The following is a 26,423-nucleotide window of genomic DNA, read 5'->3' as shown; positions in this document are numbered from 1 at the left end:
ATAAATCGGGTGATCTGGATGGCCAAGTAGTGTAAACAACAAATTTCATGACTGCTAGATTTTTTTTAATTCTAAACCTGGAATGCGATACACGACTTTTTGTAGTTATCCAAAACCAATAATTGTTTCTCCTCGGTACAGTAGGTTACGAAATTTGTTTATTGCAATCGCCTTGAACTAAAAGATCTGAACTTGCTGCGTAACGGTTATTTTTATCTCCTTATTCATTTTTAACAAATTATTTAGTAGTATAGGTGAGCTCAGTGTTTATTTTCTCATATCGAAAATTATTGTTATCGATCGAAAGACAATAGATAACGATTCTTTAATCCAGATTATTGCGCGTATGCGTAAAAATTTGTAAAACAAGTGGTTTATCAGTTCATCGATACGACATCGGCACTCGGACGTCGCGTCTAAATTATTCCAACGGAATGTACCTGACCGGCGATACAAAAGTGTTCGGTAAATTTGTATCAATACTAGGGATAGTAAGTGCCTTTCTCGCCATTGTAAATATGAAAACAATAATTCGAGTCAATTATTTTAATTTCTAGTTCCAAGGACTGACATGGATTATCCTGAGTACCATATCTATTTTTTTTTACTACCATACCCCTAAAAAAATGACCTGGAATATGGACACCGAGTACTCGGAATTTCACGAGTACCTAAACAGGATCATCTACGACCGATTCATAGGTGGAGCGAAAGACAATGAAGGCCGCGTCTTAGAATCCCAAGACTTCCATGTATTCATGTGGATCTATCTTATTCTCAGCGCTGTTTGGGTGGCCGCCAGCATAGACGCCTATTCAGGTATGCATTTCATTTTTTCTTAACGTCTCCATTAACACGAACTTGAATTTACAGCTATACGATGGAATAAAACCCGCCAAGCACACGTATTACTTCTCCTGGGTATTCTGATTCTTCTAATATCGATTTTGGATTTGATATTTGCTGGTTTATTGGGAAGAGATTTTTCGTCGTGTGATTTTCAGTTATATTTGACACCATTAGAAGGCACGCCCATCGATTGTCAGCTGGCGATTGGCATCGTTATGACGTTAGTCGCCAGAGGTTTCGTCTTGTTGGCGCTGAACGTCGTTCTATCAATAGCGACCATAATAGCTGCAGCCAGGGTAATTAATTTTCTGTGACTTTACTTCCGATAATTATCTAATAGCAAATTCTAAATATTTGATTTGAAGATCCTTCTTCTTTTCAATCCTCGAAGTAAAACGAGTTGCATTTCTAGCTGTTGAACTTGTTTCATAATAATCTCACATATGTTACCAAAGTATAGTATGAAATTCTAATAGTCTTTTGACGTTTTTCAGGTGTTTAACACTCACATGCCCCGCATACTAGCATAGTAAGTATTTATAAAACTAGCATTCTAGCATTCATCAGATCGGATAGCTCATTGCTACGCTTCAATGTTTTACCCGATACCCTTAATTTCAATAAACCAAGCCATTAAACGTTAAACGAAACCAAAATAGAAATAAAGCATTTCTATTATAAAACAACACAAAAAAATTAAAATAATTCGTTTGTGTGGAACCCAAATCGAGTTTACTATATTTAAGTGTTTATTAGATAGATAGCTTTTAATAAATATACCAATTCGTTATAAATATCCATAATCCCCTTATTCCAGATAGTACCCAGATTTGCTTGATTTATTGTTTTCCATTATCGGATATTTCCAAACAAAGTATCGCTGAAATCAAAATTAGGATGATAAATATTTTAAGTGCATGTTAAAATATCTAATTCATGCATAGTTAACTATGTGGTTATTAGATCCAGGCATAATAATTTCAGGCTATCTGAACAAATGCCACAGGGTACCCATCTTCCTCTAGTTACAAGCTAGATTGGCTACCGACCTCTTTTGGTTTGTCGATTTTTATAAGGAACCTAACTGCATAACAGTGAGCTACGTCGCATTACTTTACTTACGCAGCATACAAAACATTTTATTTCAGCGAACAAAACACGATACCTAGAGCTCATATGCCGAGAATAGAAGATAAACCACAAATACGAGAACCGGACTTATTTTACCCCAGCATATCGTATGGGCCCGCAATTCCGAGCAGGACACAAAGCAGCACACCTGTAGCTTTAAACAATAGAAACCAAAACATTTATTATTAGTAGGCAATTTTGTTTATTGCTAAACAATAGAATTACGTACTTCAAAGGAGATTTCAGAATGTGTGCAACCTATTTTTTGTTACTCATTGAATGTATAAAAAAGCGAAGCTGATTCAACAAATTTAAGTTATTACTATTTATTTGTTTAATTATTTAATTAGTATGATTTAGTATAGTAAATAAATTGATCTTATATCCGATTTTTAGCCACTTTTACTGCACAACCATATTGACAAACGTAATAATAGTGTAAGTTCCATTCTTAACAAAGTTAGGAACACAAAATAATTTACAACGTAATTGTCCAACAGTGTTTCAAAAAAAAAATAAAATACGACATGGGAAGGGATGTACATCAAAGCTACAAGGCAACAATAACTAACCATTCCCTACTTCAGAAACGGTCAGACATTGTTATTTATCGCTGTGTTCAAAAATCAACACTCGATTTCTAATGACTTGAAGTTAAATTGGTTAAGGCTTTCGCGGCCCGTTGATAATCTATTATCTTCATTCGGGTTTAAAGGCCGTCGTCGATTGGAATTACTTCCTAACGTTTCGCTAGCACGAGTGGCGAGCTTCTTCAGAGGTCCTTCCATCTCCGATGTTGGACGTAGACTGACGATTTCTCCTGCGCAGGTTGTGTTTATGCCGATTGGTGGTGGGCGGGGCTTGTTCCGCTTCGGTTGGTCTCGGGAAATCGATCGGTACTGCTCGGGCGTTCCTAAGGATCGGGTTCCAGATTTGGTTGAGTCTAAGGGTCTTCTCCTTTCGATTGAAATTGTGTGGGTGTTTTTGTATCTCTGTATGTCCTAGCCTGCAGCTTGCTTTATGCTCCTTAAGTCTCGTTCCCATTGATCTCTTGGTAGTTCCGATGTAGACCTTTCCGCATGAACACGGAATGCGGTAGACTCCCGCAGCTGAAAGTGAGCCCCTCTTGTCCTTCGCTGACCTGATGGTCTGCTGGATCTTCTTTGTAGGCTTAAAGATTGTTTTGATGTCGTGTCTTTTCAATACTCTGCCAATCCTGTCGGTGACACTCGGAATATACGGCAGATATGCGTGGGAGGTGGAGGGTTGTTGTTCGGTATCCCGTGATCTTGATGATCTTGAGTTCATTGATCTCTCGATCTCCCTCTTGCTGTAGCCATTTGCCTCGAACGCAGTTTTTAGGTGTTCAAGTTCCATCTGGAGGTTCTCCGGTTCGCAAATCCTTCGGGCTCATTCTGTCAGGGTTCTGATAACCCCATACTTTTGACTTGGGTGATGGTTGGATAGAGCATGCAGGTATCTGTCTGTATGGGTTGGTTTTCTGTAAACTGTGTGGCCCAGCTTCTTACCTCGCTTCCTCACTAGTACGTCCAAGAATGCAAGTTGTTGGTCATTTTCAGTCTCCATAGTAAACTGGATGCTGGGATGCTGACTGTTGAGATGCTGCAGAAAGTTGTTGAGCTTTTCCATACCATGTTTCCAAATCAGAAGGTGTCATCCACGTACCGGAACCACGTTGCTGGCTTGTACTCTGAGGTCTCGATTGCTTTTTCCTCAAAGTGTTCCATAAATAAGTTGGCTATAACCGGGCTTAGTGGGCTTCCCATTGCCACTCCGTCCACCTGTTCGTAGAAGTTTCCCTTCCACACGAAATAGCTACCGGTCAGACAGACTTCAAAAAGTTTGCAAATATCGACAGGAAATATCCTGTTCACCAGGTCCAAGCAACTCTTGAGAGGTACTTTGGTAAACAGTGAGACGACGTCGAAGCTCACAAGGATGTCGTTTTGTTCAATATTGATATCTTGAATCTTGCGCACGAAGTCGGTGGAGTCCTTGATGTAACTGTTGCCGTGTCCTACGTGTGGTTGGAGCAGCGATGCCAAGTGTTTAGCCAAGTAATACGTTGGTGATCCGGGTGCTAACTATTGGTCTTAACGGGACATCTACTTTGTGTATCTTAGGTAGTCCATAGAGCCTTGGTGGAACAGTCTCCGTCCTCACAATGCGCTTCTTGATTTCTTCTGACAGTGATGATGACTTGATGTTTCTATATTATTGTAGATACAACAAACATGCTTGAAATTATTTTTGTTTTACATACGCAAATTTTTTTAATTACAACTGTTTTTCAATTTTTGCATTATACTTAATTGTACTTAATAAATATATTTAATTTGACATGGTGCTCTATATTTTTTCCAGATGCTGTGGCAGTCCATTTTCACTTTTTTTTAATTAGCAGTTGAAGCGGGGTAATATACAACATTTTATTTTAAATTTAATAAGATATTTTTCTTAATCTTGCTAAACATTTTTTTATTTGACCACTTTTAATTTAGAAAAAAAAAGCTCTAAATTGATGCCAGTAATTTCGTTAAATGAAGCGTGGAAATGCCAAAGGGGGTATGTGCCAAAATTACATTTTTAAGACACTCAAGAAAAAGTGTTTAAATTTACAGCAATGGTTATAACAGTTATTACGATAGGAATTCCTTTTGTCAGGGCATGTTAATATATAAAAAAGTGACACATACCCCCCTTGACAAAAAAATTAAAACAAAAAGTTCCGATGAAAAAGTTGATATTGTATTAAAAAAATACCACCCGCTATACGCTATTTTACAAGTTTCTTGTAACTTAGGAAACCGAAAAACAATATATTATTATATAATACTTTATAATTATTATATTATATATAATTATGATGTGATATATGAGGTCCAATTTTTTTTTTATGGGTGGTACATCACAATCGTGCATCTTCTAGAAGTATAACTCCTTAACCTACAGCTTGAACTCTCTCTCTCTCTCTCTCTTTCTCTCTCTCTCTCTCTCTCTCTCATCATATGTGTTTGTGCACAGCATAGGAGTTTGTTCTGTCATAATTGCAGTTATAATAAGTACAGTCTGAATATGTATTTATTATCAAATAAATGCAAAAGTAGTGTTTTAAAGTACTGCTCATAATTTTAAACGATAGACATCAGATATGAAATAATGCGAAATTGTTATTATAATAAAATTTATTAAAATAACAAAATGAAATCAAGAACATAGGTACAACATTAAATTGTGACACTCAGATCAATGAGACGCTTGAGCTTGAATTTTGGAAACTAATCCATAGATATTTGGATTAATTCCACCGATACAAAGCCGTAATGTAGAAATGTTCTTCCAATTTCTATTTTAGGAGTGAGTTTTCTTATGAAGGTGAGACAAGTATTCTGCAGTAGCGATCTTAATTTGGAACTGAAAATACGGCTCATGAGACGTTATGTTTTCCTATACTATTTCACGGAATCTTGGACGCTAAAGAAAAAGGATGTGAAGAAAATAGAAACTTTAGGGCTCCGGATATATCGCAGAATATTACAAGGGTGCAGAGAATAGCTAATGCTGAGGTGCAAAGACAATTGAAAAAAAAAAAGAGAGAAAAAAAAGGAAACTGCTATATATAGTTTGTTGAAGTTTGTTGAAATTATTTCAACAAACCGACATATCCTTTAAGTTTTAAGTTTTGTTAGCACGAGGGTTTCAAACTCGCTTTATCAGAAAGTAGCCAGTTAAAAATAATCCAGAAATCTAGCCCTAAATCCTTACTTAATCCGCTTTTAATGTTCTAACCGTTGCTAATGTAATTGAACAACGGCCTTGTGCTTTCCCCACGAGAGGTCGTCTGCGGTTAAAAGTACTCGCGTGTCGGAATAGATCGCGTGCATAAAGACGGGACACTTGAATAATTTGTCGAAACACTCGTGCGTTTGTTATTTCCGCTAAACCAACTAAAAACACGTTAACCCCAAATTCATATTATTTTTCCCGTTTCCGGAGGTCCCGTTTCCCCATCTGTCAATATTGTAACGGCTTTGCCGAAATTGCGTAATCTCAAATGTTCCGCAAAACCGCGAGGCAATAAACATAAGATACCCAACATAAACAGACGCATAAATCAGCAATATTAATAAGGGTGAGACGGGGGAGATGAAAGCACATGCCGCGTCGCTTTCCGCGCGTTGCCAAATTTAAATACGATTCGCCCTCGGCGCTTTTTATCAGGAATTATGGACCTCGTAGGGTGTCGTCGGACACTCGTTCAATCGGATGGTTATTTATTTCTCTCACGACTTACCGATCGATCAATTGAATGTTCTGAAAGACAGTCGGTGCGATTTGCGATGGCATTGTCGATCATAAAACCAAGAGAGAAGGTGCCTTAGGATTTTAATTGTTTTAACTCCCATAGTAGGAATTCCAGAACCCATCCATTTATCTACCAGTGTTCTACCCTTATCTATTACGCCCCGGTGTCCTACACTCGACAGAGATAGCACCAATTATCGGATAATTACAGTACTTTCCACTATAAAAAAATACATAACAAAGACGTCTCGTTGTTATCTTACATATTATAGACAAATAAGGAATTATTCAGAACATGCAATAGCTAGGGAAAAAATAATTTATTTTAACACATTTTCACAACGTCAAAGATTCGGGACAACAGCTAATAAACTAATAAATAAAATCGTTTCGAGATTCCAGAGGAGCTACAAAAGTGCACAGATATCCATAATTTTCTCCAAGATACTGATAATTTAGCTGATACCCCGATCTATTAACTTTTTACAACAGTAATATTGGACTTTAAATCAAACCGACCTCGAAAAAATAATCACCGGCATTACTTCAAATGCGGTTGGAGAAGATGCGATCTCAATTCGAGACATAAAAATCTGCGTGTCTCTTTGTTATGGTGGATTAATAAACATTGTAGATTCCTGCCTTTTTGTCAAAAAATGCCCAACTATCTGGAAAAAAGCGATCATTAATTTTTTTGCCAAGATAGCAGACCCTAAAGAACTGAAAGATTTGCCGCGTGTAAGTACACTTCCACCAGTTTCTAAAACATTGGAAAAACATATATGTAAACAAATTACAGAGTTTTTAGGAAACAATAATCTTATACCGGATTATTAAATGATGTCAGTTACAGTGAAGAACAGGGAAATGGTACTTGCATAGCCATGCTTGATTTGAGTAAAGCGTTTAATATTTTGAGTTTTAATCTACTACTTACAAATTTGAAGTATTTTGGATTCACAAGTTATTCCATAGATCGTATGAAACGCATTCTAACAAGTAGATACAGTTGAGTTGTAATTACAAAAAATGCAACAACCAACCTTTTCATATAAATTTCCGAGTTTAGGTTGATTAAGCAAGGTGTTCGAGGGATCAGTAATTTCACCAATTCTCTTTCCTTTATATGTGTCTGATATGAATCAGAGTGTAATACATTCTAAGCTTAAATAGTTTGCCGACGACTCTGAACTTACCAACCAGTATCCAATCCATTGCAGAAGTTCAACAAAAACTCACCGCAGATCTTAACAACTTAGAACTTAACACTCAAAAATCTCTAATTATTATCATCAAAAAAACAAGAACATTCGAGAAAACATTGAACAAAGAATCTATGTCGAGATTGAAAATAATGTTATTCCAGCATAAATACAGCAAAAAATTTTGTCTGTCTTGGTAAACTAAAACGTCAATACAAAAATTGCAAAACTCTTATATGCGTTTTTCCTATAACATACCTTACCGTAGTCATATAGGATATATCAGTGTTTATAAAATCGGGTAAATCGACTTATCTTAATCAGATGTTCCAACTTCTTCCATATTCCCAAAGAACAAGAACTTAACTAACTTACATTGTTGTTAAGTTATAGAATGTGGAAATAAAGATATGGAATAGTCTTACCAGTCAGAAGAGGCAATTAGGGCTCTCTGCGTACACCAAATTAATAAAATCTAAATTACTTACAGAACAAAATCTACTTTTCGAATAATTTTCTTAAATAATCAACAGCTATTTTTATTTGTTATAGACACTTGTCTTTGGCAACTTCACCATCGATTTGGGTTTGGGTCTCCCTTTTCTCCGATTGTTTCCCTTGCTGCAAACTTCAGTCATGTTTCAAGCAATTACAAACACAACATCTTTTTGTAGACTGTTGTAGACTCTAGGGCCTTCTCGCTAACATTTTTCTTGTAGAAAAGTGTTGGTGATTTGACAAATAATGCACGATATCATTCTAGAGTTAGCGGAAATGCATCGACAAGAAAAGAATAAATTATCAATTAGCTGCGGAGTAAGCGGATTAATTACCCAGAAAATGCACTAAAATTTGAGTTGTTAAAAATTGCCAAAAATTACAAAACAAACTTACCGTATGCCACAGACGAAATAGTTGCCGAAATGGGTCATCAAATTTTAAAATTTCCTCCTTACCATTGTGTATTTAATTCCATAAAATTGGTGTGGCCTCAGTGCAAAATATTTTTTAATAAATATATTGTAAGTTAGGCAATGCACGATGATATTGCATTAGTATTAGTTTGGAAGACAGCTCCCCAGACAGACTAACCAAAGAAAATTTTATTAGTTGTATAAAACAGAATACAGAAAATATAATAAAAAATAATGGGAAAAAGAGAATACACTTAATATAACGCTAAAACCACTTATTATTAATGTTAATGTTAATGTGACCTATGGGGTCGAAGTATGGGAAATGACTGATTATTTACGTATAAGAATATTGGCAATGGAAATGGACTACTGTTTTTTCCATATTAATTGATAGACCCCAAGACTTGTACGCCTGGGTCAGTTTCCTGACCATATAGTTTATATCATCCTCATCCTCAGCAAAAATGACCTGGTCATCGACAAAGTGCATTGTGAAGAATTTATCATTATCAACAGAAATTCCCAAGTTTCGGCAGCTGCGTCTCCAATGTCTTAACGTGGTGTTCAGGTATATCTTAAACAAGGTAGGATCGATTGCACAGCCCTGCCGGAGGCCTTTAGATATTGGAAATTCCTCCGATAATTTCGTTCCCAATTTAATGCTGCTAGTCATATCAGTGTACAAATTTTTGACAGCCTGTATATAGACGTTACTTACACCATTTTCCACTCACTTGGCTGTATAAAGCCGATAGGGACTCTTTCTTTTCTGTCTGTTCTCAGTCGATTTTAAAGTTCTCCATGCTTCACTGGATGTACTGTATCCTATTTGCTGATCGATTCGCATGCATCTGTTGTCCCATAAATCATTTTTCGCTTTTCGTACAGCTTTTTTAACCTCATATGAGCAGCGAGAATAGTATCTTCTATCTTCTGTTCTATTTGTAGTCAGCCAGGTGTTATATGCTTGTTTATTTTCTAATCTCAATTGTTCAACGTCTTCGTTCCACCATTCTCCAAGGCCATTGCGGCTTCTCGTATACATCTCAATATGCTATGATAGGTATTTAAACCAGATGAATATGTTACATTACTGAGTTTTAAATTTAACCTGAGTGTATATAGGAATGCTATCGACTCCTCTTTAAGACCATCCAATTTATATGTTATTTCATGTGTTTCTTCTCGACAATTTGTTGTTGGCTGTTTTTCTGAATGGATTATCAATGGAAAGAAAGCTTTTGTCTTTACGAGGTAATGATCTGTGCCGCACTCTGCACCTCTATACACTCGAACATCATATAATCTTATTTTGGTGATTTGTCTAGTTACAATAAAATCAATAATTGATTTTCTCTGGAGAGTAGGCTGAACCCAAGTATACTTATGGATGTCCTTGTGTTTAAAGAATCCATTTTGAATTCGTAGTGAGTGTTGTTGACATAGTTCTATAAGCTTGTCTCCATTGTCATTAACGTCAATTCCTCCATAAGGTCCTACTATTGCGTCCTTTGTTTTTGATCCTACGTGAGCGTTAAAATCTCCCATAAGAATAACCTTTTCTGTTGCTTATGGAATCCAATAAATTGTTTAGTTTCTCATCGTAGTCGTCTTTATGTGCGACCATGTCGTCATTTGAAGGTGAGTACGCTGCTCTTATAACAGTTTCAAAACCTTTCAGTTTGAGTTCGACTTTCAATACGTTGATTAAACGCGTTCCAATATTTAATATTTTTGGCTAGTCTCTTTTTTATAAGTAACGACACACCTGCTTTGGCTCGGCTGTATAAATGAATGTATTCCTCTAGTTGTTCACTCCCTTTTAGTTTCTTTTTAGTTTCAGTAAGAGCCACTATATCCAACTTAAATCGTCTAATTTCTTCTAAAAGTTCTTTTTGTTTTGTTCGTAAGCCTTCCAGGTTCCAATATTCATAATCCGTTTTCGTTTGCAAAGTCGTCGTCTGTTAAATTCGTCCGGTTTCAAGTTCGTAGTACGATCTTTAGCGATTAATAAATTTTTTCCACGGGTAGGGCTGGTGGCCCTACGCCTCAACCCCTAACCTGGAGGACCAGAATTTTCTGTCGGGGTTTATTCCCTTAGCCAATATGGTCTGGTTTTTAGGCGCCAGACACTCGCCCTTCACCCTCTCTCGTCTGCTGCAAAACGCACATCCCTTGTACGCCATGCACCCAGTGGTTACGCGGCACATTTGTACCTTCGGGGACGTGAGAGCAGGATTTGCTGGTAGAGCTGAGCTCCATTTCTAGAGCTCCCAACTAATGTTGGGGATCAGTGGGCATTTCCTAGAGTTTTATTGCAATCGGGAGATCGGCACTTACGACTGCCTCTAAGACCCTTTACCAGCCTTTAACCATCTTTGTTATTGATGTAGTATTTAAATTAATAAATGGCAAGTATGACTGATTCTGTATCTTTTACTCCCACGCAATATAATTGTGATTATTAGTTCCGACTGTCTTGCATTGATCAGATAAAAATTTGGGGCAGAACAGCATCTGTTGAAGTATAAGTAGAAGCAAGATGAACAATGCAATGTTAGCCGCAAATTTATTTATAAACGGCACTTTAGTCACAAGAGGAGCGATTGTTGAATAAACGAGCGACTAAAGAAGTTTATCAAAGTGTTCCATACCATTCTTTTTCTACGACCATTAGTTTTTGGGTACGATTTTAAAAATGTTGGCACTGAACTCTGAGTAGGAACCCAAATACCTGAGAGTTTATCAGTTTGCTCAAAAACCCCTCAAGAGTGACCCCAAAACACTTTTCGACGTTTTGCTCGAAAACAATAACTTTGACTACAAAACAAATAAATTTGAACAAAAAATGTTCAGATTTATGACAGCTGTTTCGGCAACACCGTGCCATTGACAAATACGAAATATTATTTATTATATCTTAGAATCAGAAACAGATATATCAAACATTGTCCACAAAAAATATCTAAGACAAAATTCCAAGTTGGCCAATTTAATTATACCCACTAAAATTATTTAATCATAAATTTTACAATAGATTTGTTAAATTGATTAGTACTACATTTTCTGGAAGAGTTCGAATTACTAGAAAATCCTTGCAACTGAAATTTAAATTACTCAAACACCAATAAGCAGTTGTTTAGGGGTTGATTGCGACCTTGTTATTAACGATAATAGCGACAAAATCGTAAAGAACATGTAATAGCTAATGCAACAATGTCCCAAAATTAAAACTAACAACAAATTTGAAGATATATCTGGTATCTGTGGTAAAGTCAAACATATAGTATTTACAAGAGCAAATAAAGGAAAGACGGTCATAACTATCGATTCTCTGGAATATATTACAAAAACCAAACAGTTTCTTAAACCACACCGGGGGAGACACGCTATATCTCGCACTTGGATATTTCCTGGTTAGAGTAAACGGTTATCGCAAATATGAGGTGAAGATTCGCCATAATGATCCTTTTCGGTAATGATATCTGTTATATCCGTCTCGGTGGAAAGTTTCCTACGAAAACTAGAACTTCGCAACTGGGGAGGTATAATAAATTCCGACAATCCCCAATGTATCGGAGTAGTTTCTAACAACGAAACATATTTCTAACGGCAACTAAAACTTATAATGATGTTAGAACCCCTCATCATATAAATGAAACATCAGTCGTTTACGGGCGAAAATAAGGCAAACAAACTATTTAATCTCGGTGAGATTAAATAGTTTGTTTTTCGATAAGTTTTAAAAAACATCACATATATAAAAAATGATCGGTAACATTAAAAATAATATTTTTAATAAAATATAATTGATAAAAGTTGCGACCGTTAATGTGTTAATAATGTAGTTAGAAATGTTAAAATGATTTTACTGTCCCAGACCGTGTCCTATTTATTTCAACATGTAAAATTATAGCTCGGTGGGAGGATAAAGTATTCGTCCAACCTCATTTTTCCTGATTAAGCGTTCAGTCCTATAATGGCAGTGATATTGAATGCGAGTTCATACGCGAAAATATCTTTATACACATTTTAAAATTTACTAAACTGATCAACCGGTACTGCATTTAACTGCTCAACATTTATTGCTGTCATAATTGAGGCCAAACAACCACCAGGGCTTATCAGGGCTATTATAGCTAATTCCAACACAACCAGTTGGTATGCAAAAACGACCTTGTATAGTACGTTAACTATTAACTATCAGCGTTCTACTCTCCAACTGCCCTATTTACCTCTCAGGTATTTAGACAATATAAATGAAATTTATTGTAGACATTTGCAGAAATCAACAGCAACAGCAATTCAATGCTTGTTCAGGCTTTCCGCTCTTGTGTAGTTGTTTTTCAAACTCTGACCCACCAAACTACTCTTTGTTCCTCAATACGTCCATATCGCTTAAATATATGAAGTTCGTCAGGTACGTACCGCTAATATCAAACATCTTAAACTAACTTTAATGAAGTCGTACTTTGTGTATCTGAATTAAATTTATAGTAAATGTATCCGGAATACCAAACAACATATGTTCTTTTAATGTACCCTACTTCGCCAAGGATTGGTCCCCTAAAACGAAGCTAATAATCCATTATTTACTAAATTTGTTTCGATTAAACAGTTTTTTTTTAATGAATAATCATTGCATCATCTTCGTGCACATTCAATATTTTTGTTATTGTTTGTCATTCTAAAAAAAACAACCTTTCTTCTTTTTTTTTGAGTAATATACGAAAACCATTGTTTTTCGTGTGGGTATTCGTATAATGCTATACTATCTATTACTTTCTAACTTATTTTTACAAATGTCATTGTTTGCAATTTGTTTTTTGTCTAGATGTCAGTCCTTCACACATATTTTTTTTCTCGTCTTTATTTTATTATTTAAGCAGTGTCACATCGAAACTCCTTGCTATCAGTGTACTGAATGTATTACTTTAGAAGTAATTAATACATTGTCTATCGTCTATTTGATTAGTACAATAAAAAAAAATAACGATGCAAAAAGAGTAGAAGTGGCAATTGACTGACCCATAATTTTGGTTATACCGAGTGATGCGTTATAATAATAATAATAACAATAAAGGTCTTTATTGAATTCATTCGGTTGATAACAGCTGATATAAGAGTTAACGGTCATACATGTAAAGAAATGCCTATTATGGGAGAAGTTGGACAAGGATGTCTGCTCTCCCCGCTTTGGTTTAATTTATATGCAGAAAAAATCTTCAGGAAAGCCGTCGAAGAAAGAACAGAGAGCGTAACGGCTAATGAAATCGTCATCAACAATTTAAGATACGCTGACGACACGGTTTTTCTAGCAACAGCTAATTTTATCAACGATAACAGACCACAGAAAACAAATGGGTCTACGGTTAAATATGAAGAAAACCAAGTGGATAGGCGTCAGCAACATAATTAATAACAGATATTAGCATAAACGGAGAAATAGAGAGAATACAAAAATACAAGTATTTGGGTGTTGGGTGAATAAAAATTGGGACCCGACTCAAGAAATCAAAGACAGAATAGAGCAAGCAATCTTTTAAAAACATGCAAAATGTATTAACCAACAGAGCGTTAAGAATACGCTTATTAAGTTGCATATTATTCTACTGTATGAAAGCATGAAACTCAATGAAACAATATATAAGAGGATTAAGGCTTTCGGAATGTGGGCTTACCGAAGAATGTTGAAGAAGGGATGGACAGAGTGACAAATTAAACAGTTCTGCAACATATGAACAAAGAAAAAGAGGTATTTAATACCATTAAAAGAAGAAAAATGGAGTATTTTGTCCACGCAATGAGAAACAAAAAATATGAATTGCTCCATATAATCATGCAAGGAAAAACAGAGGGAAAGCGTAGTCTTGGTCGCCAAAGAACGTCTTGGTTCAAAAATGGTAGTATGGAGTAAGCACCACTACATTGTTTAGATCTGCTGCGGCTAAAGGGAAGATCATGCTATTGATTTCCAAGTTGTGGGAGGACACGGCACTTGAAGAAGAAGAAAAATAAAAAAAGGAGCTCTTGAAAATTCCCACTGAATTAGTTGGAGGAAAGATACCGCCACCTTTAAAACTAATATTGATATCATGTACTTCAGTTCGAAACCTTATTCTATTATAAAGATACTGTGGCCTCCTCAAGCGTAGACAAGAATTTTGTAGTTTTTGTATTCCGCACTTATAATTAGCACTTAAGTGGGGACCGTAGACATCATCACGATATGTCATGTGAGATGAAACTAATGAATCGCAAGGTAACAATCTGAGGGGTCTACAGAAAATTTTAAAATCGTGTATGCTTTTTTCAGATAGTTATTAAAATGTGGCGTAAATCTCAACTCTGAATCATTCTTCATTATCTTCTATATTTAATAAAATATTGTAGGTTTGCAAAAATTTTATTTTTCTAAAAAAAATTATTGCTGTAGCTTTTTCAGCACTGAGCTTCAGGCAAAGATTTTTAGAAAATACCGTCAGCTCATTAAGGTACTAGTTTAAACTCAGAAATTGCCTGATTAACTTTTTTCTCCAAGACCTATGAAACCGTTGGTAGAAGACTTTGCCGAAGGTTCTTAACTGAAGCAACATTAGAGATTTTGGGTAGCGGCAATATTTCCACATTGCTTCATTAGCTAGCGATTTTCGATTTTTATAGGCTGATGTGTTACATACATATTTTCTACAAGCATTAGTTTTTGAGGCAATGACCTGCCCCAATCCTTCTGAGGAAAAAAGTTAAACAGAGAGTGAAAAAAAAACAGTTTAGAAAGGAAGGCTTAGGTATATTTTCTTTCTATTTACCGAGTGTCAGAATAAGGGCAACGAGGTACGGTATTTGGAAAACCCTTGTTTCTAAAGATTTGAAAACAAAACTATTAAGTAAATCGGCCAAAAGAAAATAATGGAAAGTATTTGTGAGGTTCTGAAATGGCCAGCAGAGAACGTAATTGCTGTCTTAAATTTTAAAAGCCGTTTTCTTTAAAATTTGCTCATATTAATAATACTTAGAATAAACACTGTTTTGAAGCTAAAACAAACCCCAATCTTTTTTCTTAGCTGTTTGTTTACTCTATCTCTAAAAGGAAAGTGGTGAGGGGTGCTCCAACATTTCCGGAAATAAATGTCGATAACTCCAAAATGCCTTAATGGGTTTCAATAAACATGGCGTTGTTAAGAAGGGCATTTCCTAGTTTATCAAATGTGTTATCAGTGAGATGATTACAATTAAGTATCGTCCCACTATACTTAGTTTTCTGACATAGCAGGAGCCCAACAACTCAGAGGAAACCTCATCTCAATATCTTTATCTAAATATGAATAAAAAAGGTTAAAACTCAAAAGAAGTTGAATTTTGATACGCATAAGCAAACCTTACGCGTTGTTATTGAAATGAAAGTTCGTTGTTTATTTTAGTTTATATTAGTCGTATAATACTAATAATGCCTGTTTTCAAGTACCTATTCTGTATTACCACTTTTTTTTTTATTTATAAAAAAATACTTTTAGTTAATTATCAATATTGTTAAAAACTACATTTATTGATTACCTGTCTTAAGAAGTAAGTAGAAAACCATAAAATAAATGTAGCATCTCCTTTCACAGAAATTATGTATTCCTAATTATAGTGATTGTCATGAAAACATTTTTTGCTTTTCTAGTAGCGTTTGAAATTTGACCAATAGAAAAATATACCTATCTGACAAAACGCTATACACATCTTTCTTTTCGTTATTTGATGCTTGTTAAAATCTAATTATTATCTACCGTTTTAAATAGTCAGAGTTCAAAATTATTTACTATTTGAGTCCTCTTACTGCGATTGTGTTTATTGCAATTTACTTTTTTTTTCTAATTTTTTAGATAGATACTTTTCTTTAATATCGTACCTTGTTGTCCTTAATGTAATACCCGGTATAGTTACGTACTTACCGAACAAATTTTAATTTAAATAATCATGTGATATGTCTTTTGTGATTTGCAAGGATACCTTAGTTTGAAAATTATCAAACAGATACCTCTGTGTGCTGAAGTCTTTCCTTTTCTTGTAGTTTTCCTTTTGTCGAAATTACCTGAATTCAATCTATTATTATTATTATAGTACGACGTGTAAACAGCCTCCAAGATGGTGTATCCTGGGCAACGCACTGCGCCAGCAGAGCGGCAAAAAGTTTACACAAATGGCGGCCGAACTAGACAACGAGTCTCTCACGGCCAACACGAACAAGTGCAACCAAAACGAGAAAAACGCTCTTCTCAGAGTAAGAAGACCATAAATATCGGACCGTCAGTCCGAATTTTGCAGTTGAACATAGAGGGTATAAGCCGTGACAAATGCGAGCACCTTGGCAGAGTGGCCAGGGAAAGCCAAATTGATGTTATTGCACTGCAGGAAACACATCTAGCAAATGAAACCGAAATTTCAACTAGAGCTAAGGTCCCGGGTTACAAAGCAGTGGAAGCAATCCTTTCGGAAACGTACGGATCTATCATGTACCTGCGCAGTGACCTTGACAACTTTACTGTGGGAACGAAGACCAATGCAAATGACATAGAAACAATAACAATCGAACTTCCCCAAATACGTATAGTCTCAATATATAAACAACCTCACATAATATGGCCAAATCCTCCACTCCTAAATGAAAACACCCCAACAATTTTTCTCGGGGATTTCAATAGCCACCACACCAGCTGGGGATACAATACTAATGACGACAATGGAGAAACCTTGATGCAATGGATTGAAGAACAAGATCTATATCTCATTTATGACGCTAAAGACCTGAAAACCTTCCGCTCAGCACGATGGCAGACAGATACCAACCCTGACTTATGTATTGTCTCCGCTGATGAGGAACGAACCCCCTTCCACATATGAGGAGGGTGCTTCCTAGTTTCCCTCGTACTCAACACCGTCCAGTCACTGTAACCATTGGTATACAGATCCCACTGATAGAATCAGTCCAAAAGCCAAGACGGAACTTCAGAAAAGCGGACTGGCCTACATACAAAAGAGAAATGGAATCAAATATACGGTTTGTTCAACTTAAAGTCGGAAACTACACCAGGTTTGTTGGCCTCATGATTGCGTCGGCCAAGAGAAATATTCCCAGGGGACATAGAAAACACTATATACCATGCTGTAATTCTGATACAGAAAACTTATATCAAGAGTACAGGGAAACAAATAATCCTCAAGTGGGGAGTCGACTGCTGGAATCTCTAAATCAACAAAGAAGGAAAAGATGGGAAGAAACTACAGAAAACCTGAATTTTACCCACTCAAGTCGAAAAAGCTGGTCCCTATTGAGACGACTGGGGGCTGCAACCCACATACCAATCCCCAAACCAACAGTATCGCCAAATGAGATCGCGATACACATCAAAGAAAGAGCCGAGTGCGTAACCATAAGCAAAGAGGACATGACATCAGTACAAAACGAACTAGATCAGAAGAGGAATACATTACAAGAAGACGCACAGTTTTCAACCCCTTTTACTAACGACGAGGTGAACACTGCTATAAAAAGCCTTAAATTAAGGAAAGCAGCTGGCGTCGACAACATTTTCCCTGAATTTATTAAACACCTAGGCCCAAAAGCAAGAACATGGATTAAAGACTTCTTTAACGACATACTGAATACAGCACGGCTTCCAAATGAATTTAAAATGTCTCACAATCTTGCTATCCGCAAACCGGGTAAAAGTCCTGAAAACCCAGCAAACTACCGCCCTATAGCCTTGCTGTGCATCTGTTATAAACTATTGGAACGGATGATCTACAACAGAATATGCCCTATTATAAATGAACATCTACCGCATGAGCAAGCAGGATTCAGACCAAACCGTAGTTGCTGCGAACAAGTACTGGCCCTCACCTCTTACATAGAAGCAGGATTTCAGAAAGGCCTAAAAACATCAGTGGCCTTTGTCGATCTTAGCGCAGCATACGACACAGTGTGGATAGATGGGCTGATCCTGAAACTCATGAAAATGATCACTTGCATGAAACTAACCAGATTACTGGAAAGAATGCTGAAAGGTCGCTATTTCAAGATCACTTTAGGCACATCAAGTAGCAAATCAAGAAGCATTAAAAACGGTCTCCCTCAAGGCTCAGTACTGGCTCCACTACTTTTTAATGTTTACATAAGTGACACCCCAAATACTACGTCACGTAAGTTTTGTTACGCAGACGACATGGCTATAGCCACTCAAAATAAACACCTTGAAGAAGGAAAAACAACCATAACAGCCGACTTAGAAACCTTAAACCAATACTTCCAAAAATGGAGACTGCGCCCGAACCCAAATAAAACAGAGACATGTACCTTCCACTTAAATAACAGGATGGCGCACAGAGAACTAAATGTCACGTTTTGTGGAGAACCAGTCAAACACAACAAACACCCCAAATATCTAGACGTAGTCCTCGATAGGTCTCTCACCTTTAAAAAGCACCTTGAATTGACATGCCAGAAACTTAAAACCCGAAACAACATCATACGTAAATTGGCAGGCACCACATGGGGAGCAAATGCAGCTACCTTACGCACTGCAACACAATCACTTGTGTACTCTGTAGCGGAGTATTGCGCTCCTGTATGGGGCAGAAGCTCTCATGTAAATAAGATTGACACCCAACATAATGAAGCCATGAGAGTAGTAACAGGGACCCTGAAGTCGACTCCTTTACCATGGCTCCACGTACTATCAAATATCGCTCCCCCAGGAATCCGAAGACAACAGGCTACATTCCAAGAATGGCAAAAGATAAATCACCCAGACCAGCCAAGAACGTGGCCTATTCACAAGGTAATCGATGAACCCTGTGTAAATCGACTGAAATCAAGGGCCCCAATATGGAACTTGGAAGCACTTGCTCCAGGAAAAACCTACGACGCTTCTGAATCATGGACATCCGTATGGAATAACGGCAATGTCAATCAACACAACATAGAAGATCCTAATAAACAGCTCCCAGGGATGCAACTACCTCGTAAAATATGGTCCCTATTAAATAGAGTTAGAACTGGACATGCAAAAACGAGATCAGCGATGCATAAATGGGGAATTGCCGACAATCCAGCATGTGACTGTGGAGCTGAGGAGCAAACATTAACACATATAGTCCAAGACTGCCCACTGAGAAGATTTACTGGACAATGGAAAGACTTTACTGATGCAAGCCCCGCTGCCATTGCATGGTTATCTGAACTGGATTTGGACCTGTAGATTTAATTTTCCCATACCGCTAGGTTGCTCGCATGCACCTGTTATATGTACTGTCTGTGTCATATTTAATGTGTATTACTGTGTTTTACATTACTTGTATTAATTGTCATTTATACCTACCTTTCATAAGAAATTTGTTTGTAACCTATTATATAGCACTTGTAGAGCCATACGATAAATAAAATAAATTATTATACGATTACATATCAGCTCTCACTGGCCTGTTTTCACCCGAGGCTTTGTTTGCTGCGGGCTCTCTGAACTGGCGAGAAAACAGTTCAATTCCTCCCACTCAATTCAGAAACTTACGAACAATGTGGTATGTCCGTAGTATGACAGCCTTCTGTCCGTACTCCACGATGTTCGGTGGAAGTCCGATGTCTTTTAAATTTTTGAAGACAATTCCGCCGAAATTACAAATGGGTAGGTAAACACTTTATTGAGCTGCCAAATATTTTTCAGTTCCACCGCCAAATTTTCGTATTTTTGTATTTTTTTGCTTCAGTTTTACTGATATTGTGGGAGAGTGGAACAGCGATATCAATTATGAGGGCATCTTTCTTTTCTTTGTCTATAAGAACGATATCGGGTTTATTGTAGTCCACTGTTCTATCCGTTGTAATAGGTCTATCCCAGTACAGTACAGCTCTGCCATGTTCGAGTACAGCCGAGGGCTGGTATTTATAATACGGTTGGTATGTTTCTAGAAGGCCATACATTAAGGCTAGTTGGAGGTGGATAATTTTAGCAAGTTGGTTATGACGGTCCAAATATGCGCTCTCCGCTAGAACAGGGCACCCGGCAATAATATGTTCGATGGATTCTCCAACTGAGACACACTTTCTACAGTTGTCCTTCACGTTGAGTTTGAGACAGTGTTTTTCATTATTGCGGCTTCTCATGACTCTGTCTTGAATAGCCATAATAAAGCCTTCAGTCTCGGGATATAGATGTCCAGCGTTCAACCCCGCCAAGCCAGCGAGGCGACCTTATCAATGTGATCTGCATCCTGTCTCCACAAAGTTTGGTTTTCCTGTCTCGTGTTCAGCTCAAACGTGATTTCTCGGTGCTGCAAATTAAGTGGCATCCTTTTGTCCTCCTCGGCGATCAAATGTATTAAGCGGTGCTGCGAGTCTAGAAGTCATTGTCTTAGGTTCATTTCTTGCGTTTGGCATAGACTATGTTCACTAGACCTCTGCCTCCGCTTTTTCTGGGAAGATAAAGCCTTTTTACCGATGAATTTGTGTGCAAGCATCGGAATTTTGTCATCAGACGGCGGGTTAGTCTGTCTAACTCATTAAGGTCCGATTCGGACCATTTCAATATCCCAAAAGTGTACGTGATTAGAGGAATAGCTCAGGAATTGATAGCTGTGAACTGATTCTTGGCTGACAGTTTGGTGTTTAACACTTTGATAATCCTGCTTTTGTATTTTTTGGTAAATATTTTTTTCAATTGGGAGTGGTCAATTCGCAAGTTTTGAGTTATCCCTAAATATTTATATGTTTCATGAGGTGGTAGCTCACTAATATCCCGATACGGCTCCTCCGCATCTGCAACACCCCCTCTGTTAATCTTGATAATGGCGCCAGCCCTAAAGACATACAGATGTCTTGTGAGAAAGTCCTCACTGTTTCAATCAGCCCTTGGAGTCCCGTTCGGCTCTCACTGTAGAGCGTCCATATATAGCAAATGGGATAGCTTTTGTCTTTCTCTATTGTTGATTTTATATCGAATGCCGGAGTCATTCAGAAAGATTGACAGTGGGTTCATCGCCAAGCAGAACCACAACGGTGTTAAAGTGTCACCCTGAAATATACCTCTAGTTATGTTTACTTTTCCAGCGCTGTTATTGTTTAGCAAAATATTGGACTTCCATGTACCCATCATGTCTTTAAGCACAGTTCTCACTTTGGGGCATATGTTATATATTTATAGCACTTTTATGAGCCAATCATGAGGGATTGAGTCGAAAGCTTTGCTGTAGTCAATGTGACATACATTTAGGTTCCTTTTGATCCAGTTGATCCTCGGATACAGCCTTTTTGCTCCTCCTCTAGGACTCCGTTTGTTATGCAGTGCTCATATATCTTGTTGTTAATTATGGAGGTAAACAATTTGTATATCACCGGTAGACAGGTTATCCGGCGGTAGTTATTTGGTTTGGTAGGGTTGCCCTTCTTAAATATCATATAGGTATTCCCCTCAGTGAGAAAACTAGGAAACTTTAGTGGATCGTCCAGCACGTCCGTAAAACATCGAGCCAGGCGCGGAAAACAGACCGGAAAATATTTTATCCAGAAGTTATGCAGTCTGTCCGATCCCGGAGACTTCCAGTTACTGGTCTTTCGGATAGTGGAAGCAATATTCTCGGCTGTTATATGATCCAAAGTCATATCATTAATTGCCAGTGCGCGTTGTTCAATTTCAGCTCTCCAGTCAGCGTCCTCTCTGAACTGCTTTGGTCCTGACCAGATATCTCTCCAGTAATCGCCAAACACGTTGAGGTCTGGTTTATACTTTTGTGTTTCTTTTTTGTCTTTTTCTTTGCTCTTCAGTTTTCTAAAGAATTTTTTCCGATTCGATGTAAATTCGGAGTTCTGTTTTTCCTTTTAGAGAGCTCATTATATCTTCGAAGTCTGGCACCCTTGGCCTTTGCTTGTTGCCTAAATCGGTCTTTCAGTTCTAAAAATCTTTTTTGATGTTGTGCTGAGCGAAGGTTTATCCCAGCTGCATTGGAAATAACTGCAATTTTCTTAGTGATTTTTTTAGATTGATTATTTTTTAAATATTTTTAACTATTATATCAGCTTTTCCTCTAAGTCTGTCTACATCCAATTCTAGTCGCTTTCGCTTAGCTGGTGGTTTATTATGGGCTCTAGTGGTTGGTACGTATGTCCTTTGTCCGTTCAGCTCGATGACAGTGATAGCTGCACAGTATATTACCAGATGGGTTTACTCCAGAGTGCGAGGTGAAGACAGGTATTCGCCCACGCCTGCGTTGGTTAGGGCTATGTTCTCCTTAGCCTTGTCAATTTTCCTGAGTATATGTATTACTGGACGAATTAGAGGGTCAGTAGCTTCATAATAAGACAAAAGGCTATTAAATTTATCCGAAATTGGTCGATATTTTAGGTTTGCTTGGGGTTTCTTGTCTTTATCCGGCATCTCCATTAGTTCCGTCTGGTGTTCCTGAATGTTGTTCTGAAGATCCTCTTCCTGATGCATGATGTTGCCAATCTCGCGTCTAATAGTCTCTAACTCTACTTTTGTAAGATATGATTTTCTTATGGTGACATTTTTCTTGTCAGCTAAGTTTTGTTCTGTTAGTTGTAGTTCCGGGCGTCGTTTAGAGAATTCGGCATGGATTGAGTGTTTCCATCCTAGAAGTGGGTTATCATCACACCGGTTGACATAGTAGAATGTGCGCATAACGTCGTAGTTCAGGTCGCGGCTGTATACGTCCAGTGTGGCGTCTCCTACGGACAGTCCTCCTTACGGCGGACAAGCCAGCAGGTTGAGTGGCATTACTTTTTTCTGCCACATCGTCGTGTTTCACTTCTTGTTGTTGTTGGGCTTTAGTTTGTTGTTCGACAGGGACCCGCCTCCTCAGCACCCTGTCACCGACGGATCGTATGCTGTCATATCCAGCGTCTGCATCAGATACGCCCTGGCGCTCCTCATTATTATTATAGTAATAGCACTTTATTTCCAACAGGTAACATGACCCAATTACAGGAAATACTAAATATAAATCATCCAATATATATATATATATATATATATATATATATATATATATATATATATATATATATATATATATATATATATATATATATATATATATATATATATATATATATACCAGGGGACGTAGAAACTAATCTTAAATCTACTAATCTTATAACTAAAAAAAAGAAGGAGAGAGGAGAGGATGAGAAAGAAAAGAATAAGACTTATCGGTACGGATAACCCGACGATAGTTTGTTGAAGGTAGCAGACATATTGTAAATAGGGTTTTGAAAATGGATATTGGATCTGGGTAATTGCGGTAAGAAAGTTAATTGATGTCTCCCTTCCAGCTGCGGCACATGAAAGCGTAATTGTTCCAGAAGAAACGGGCAATCGACTCCGTAATGAACTAACTTATAGAGAAATGAAACTACTGCGCAAGCTCAGAGGTAGTATAGCGAACCTTCTTAGCAGGAGATCATGATCAACTCCCTTCTCAAGATAGGAACCGTCCTCCCTGAACATTAAATACTTTAGTAACCTTCTCTGCACACTCTCAATAGACTGAGTGTGGCAGTTATAAATTGGTGACCATATGAGCAAGCCATAGTCAAGCTTGTACCTAACGTAACAGTTAAATAACAATTTAACTGTAGCTGAACTACAAAAATGCCTGAAATTTCTTATTACGAATCCCAAAATTTGCATTGCACTGGAAACCATTTAGTAATATGAGGTACAAAAGAGATCGACTGGTCAAATAAAATCCCCAGATGTATCACAGTGGCAAGTCTGGTCAGGACAATACCATCCATATTGTAATTAAAGCCTATAGCAATTTTTGTGCGGTGGTAAGAAACCACATTACACTTGCTGATGTTAAGATGCAATTTATTTTTAGTACACCACTGACTGACAATATTGAAGTTGTCCTGGAGAGTCATGCAGTCCGTGCTAGTTTCAATGCATTCATATAGTTTTAGGTCATCCGGTAAGCTTGTTGCAGATGATCAAAGATATGAGATCGTCTATAAATATATTGAACAGAAGAGGTCCAAGGTAAGAACCTTGAGGCACGCCAGAAGTTGGAACAAAAGGAACTGATCTAAACCCCTCAATCTCAACAAACTGTCGACGGTTCACCAGATAGGACCTCAACACTGTAATCAGCGAATCAGAGAAACCAAATTTTTGAGATGCTTTTTCAGTCAGTTCAATCGCTTTGTAGAAGTCAGTGTATATAACGTCAACTTGACCTTGCTTGTTCGGGGAGTCACAAACATACGAAGACAGAGAGCATAAGTTGGTGATACATGATCTTTTCGTATAAAAACCATGTTGTTGCGTAGATAGTTTATTTCTAATTTGAGCAAAAATAAATTTATTTAATATAATCTCGAATATTTTAGAAAAATTGCACAAAACCGGTAGTTTTCAACTACAGAAGGATCGCCTTTTTTGAGAATAGAATAAACTTTGACATATTTCCAAGGTTCAGCATAAACACCTGTTTCGAGTATCAGGTTAAAAAGGTGACATAAAGGAGCACACAGTGCGTGGGAACAGTCTCTCACGATAAAACTTGGTATGCCATCAGAACCAGCGGTATTTAAGTGCTTTGCTTGCTGACAAGACATCCTGGATAGTAAGCTTAGATATGTTGACTAGTTCCGGATTAAGGGACATGCTTGAAGATGAACATGGATCTGGCTGGGATATGGTGTAAACGCTACCAAAGTACTTAGCAAAAGCTGCAACAACCATATTAGGTCTGGGACTGGGATTCGCGAATCTGCCTTCTTCCGCTGAATAAATGACCAGAAATTGGTAGGACTGTCATGTATACTTAACTCAGCACGACGAACAAAATCATTATAATCAATGCGTGACTGCAACTTAATTGACTTGCGCAGCGCGGTATATCTGCCAAAATAATAAGAAGATTTGTGTTGCTTGAAATTGCGGAAAGCTTTCTCCTTCCCAAATATAGTTGCAATCATTTCTTTGGCGAAACATGATGGAAACCGCCTTCGTCTCGGTATTTTAGTGTGCGTGCAAACGACAAAAATATTGTTTAGCATGTTGTAAAAAAGTGTTAGAACCCTGCCGACATCCAAGCGCTCCATAAAACTATTCCAGTCTGCATGCTTCAACAGTTCATACATATGAGGATAGTTGGCTGAAAGAAGGAATATTGAAGTCAACCAATAACAAGACAGACCGCCAAACAACAAGTCCAGCGACGACAAAAATTCAAAAAAGTTCTCAACTTCGAAGCTGCCAGCAGTGGCAGGAATGTATACTATAAGTACATAAAATACAAAGTAACCTAAAGAAATCTTACAGCCTAAAAAGTATATGCTTGGAGCACTGTTGCTGATGTTGGAGGTATCCAGAAGTACGGACTCAAAACTGCCACGAACAGCGAGCATGACCGCCCCTAAAGACTCCGGTTATATCTTGCTTTCCGTCTGAGCGGTAGACCAGATAAGAATCAGGAAAGAGTTAAGAGTTCCGAAAATCTGGTTGAAGCCAGGATTCAGTAACAGCAAAGATAGCATACCCTGAGGAAGTTACGCCACTGTAAATGACATGGGTTCTAGTTCTGAGACTCCGAACGTTCTGGTACATACAGATCAATTCTTCGGCTGGTTCTCATCGAGCGTTCTCCTACTCTTCAGCACAAGTGACACGTCGCTGGGTTTAGAGAGCGTCACTTTAACTGGTTTGTAGCCATTACAGTTTTGTTTACCGACGGAAACAATAATCTGTGTAGATCAACTGCAGGAGAGCAGTCAAGAGATTTGAAGAGACTCAGGAATGCTCTCGTCTCGGCGAAGAATAAAAATCATCAAATTGTTAATACCTGTCTCTGCAGCGAAGAAGAAGAAGGCGAAAAATGGTACCTTTTTGATTTAGTGCTTTCTATTGGAACAGAATAGAAAAGGCATAGAACATGGATTTCTTCATTCCAGGTGTTTCAAATTCGGCTATCATTTTGATATTTGGTATTTCAGGAA

The 26,423-nt window shown here is 37.5% G+C and overlaps 1 protein-coding gene across 1 annotated transcript; it reads left to right on the top strand.

Moving 5' to 3' along the window:
* The first annotated feature begins 392 nt into the window (after positions 1 to 392).
* Positions 393 to 2,336, top strand: LOC132698432 (uncharacterized). The gene is made up of 5 exons (XM_060664478.1): positions 393 to 491; positions 558 to 819; positions 874 to 1,145; positions 1,344 to 1,378; positions 1,998 to 2,336. The coding sequence occupies exons 1-5, from the start codon at positions 435 to 437 to the stop codon at positions 2,167 to 2,169; spliced, it is 798 nt and encodes a 265-aa protein (XP_060520461.1). The 5' UTR covers positions 393 to 434; the 3' UTR covers positions 2,170 to 2,336.
* The last annotated feature ends 24,087 nt before the right edge of the window (positions 2,337 to 26,423 follow it).

Source organism: Cylas formicarius, unplaced genomic scaffold (assembly GCF_029955315.1).
Source record: "Cylas formicarius isolate icCylForm1 unplaced genomic scaffold, icCylForm1.1 PGA_scaffold_2__14_contigs__length_35257938, whole genome shotgun sequence".
Classification (NCBI taxonomy): domain Eukaryota; kingdom Metazoa; phylum Arthropoda; class Insecta; order Coleoptera; family Brentidae; genus Cylas; species Cylas formicarius.
This window is presented reverse-complemented; position numbering and strand designations above follow the sequence as displayed.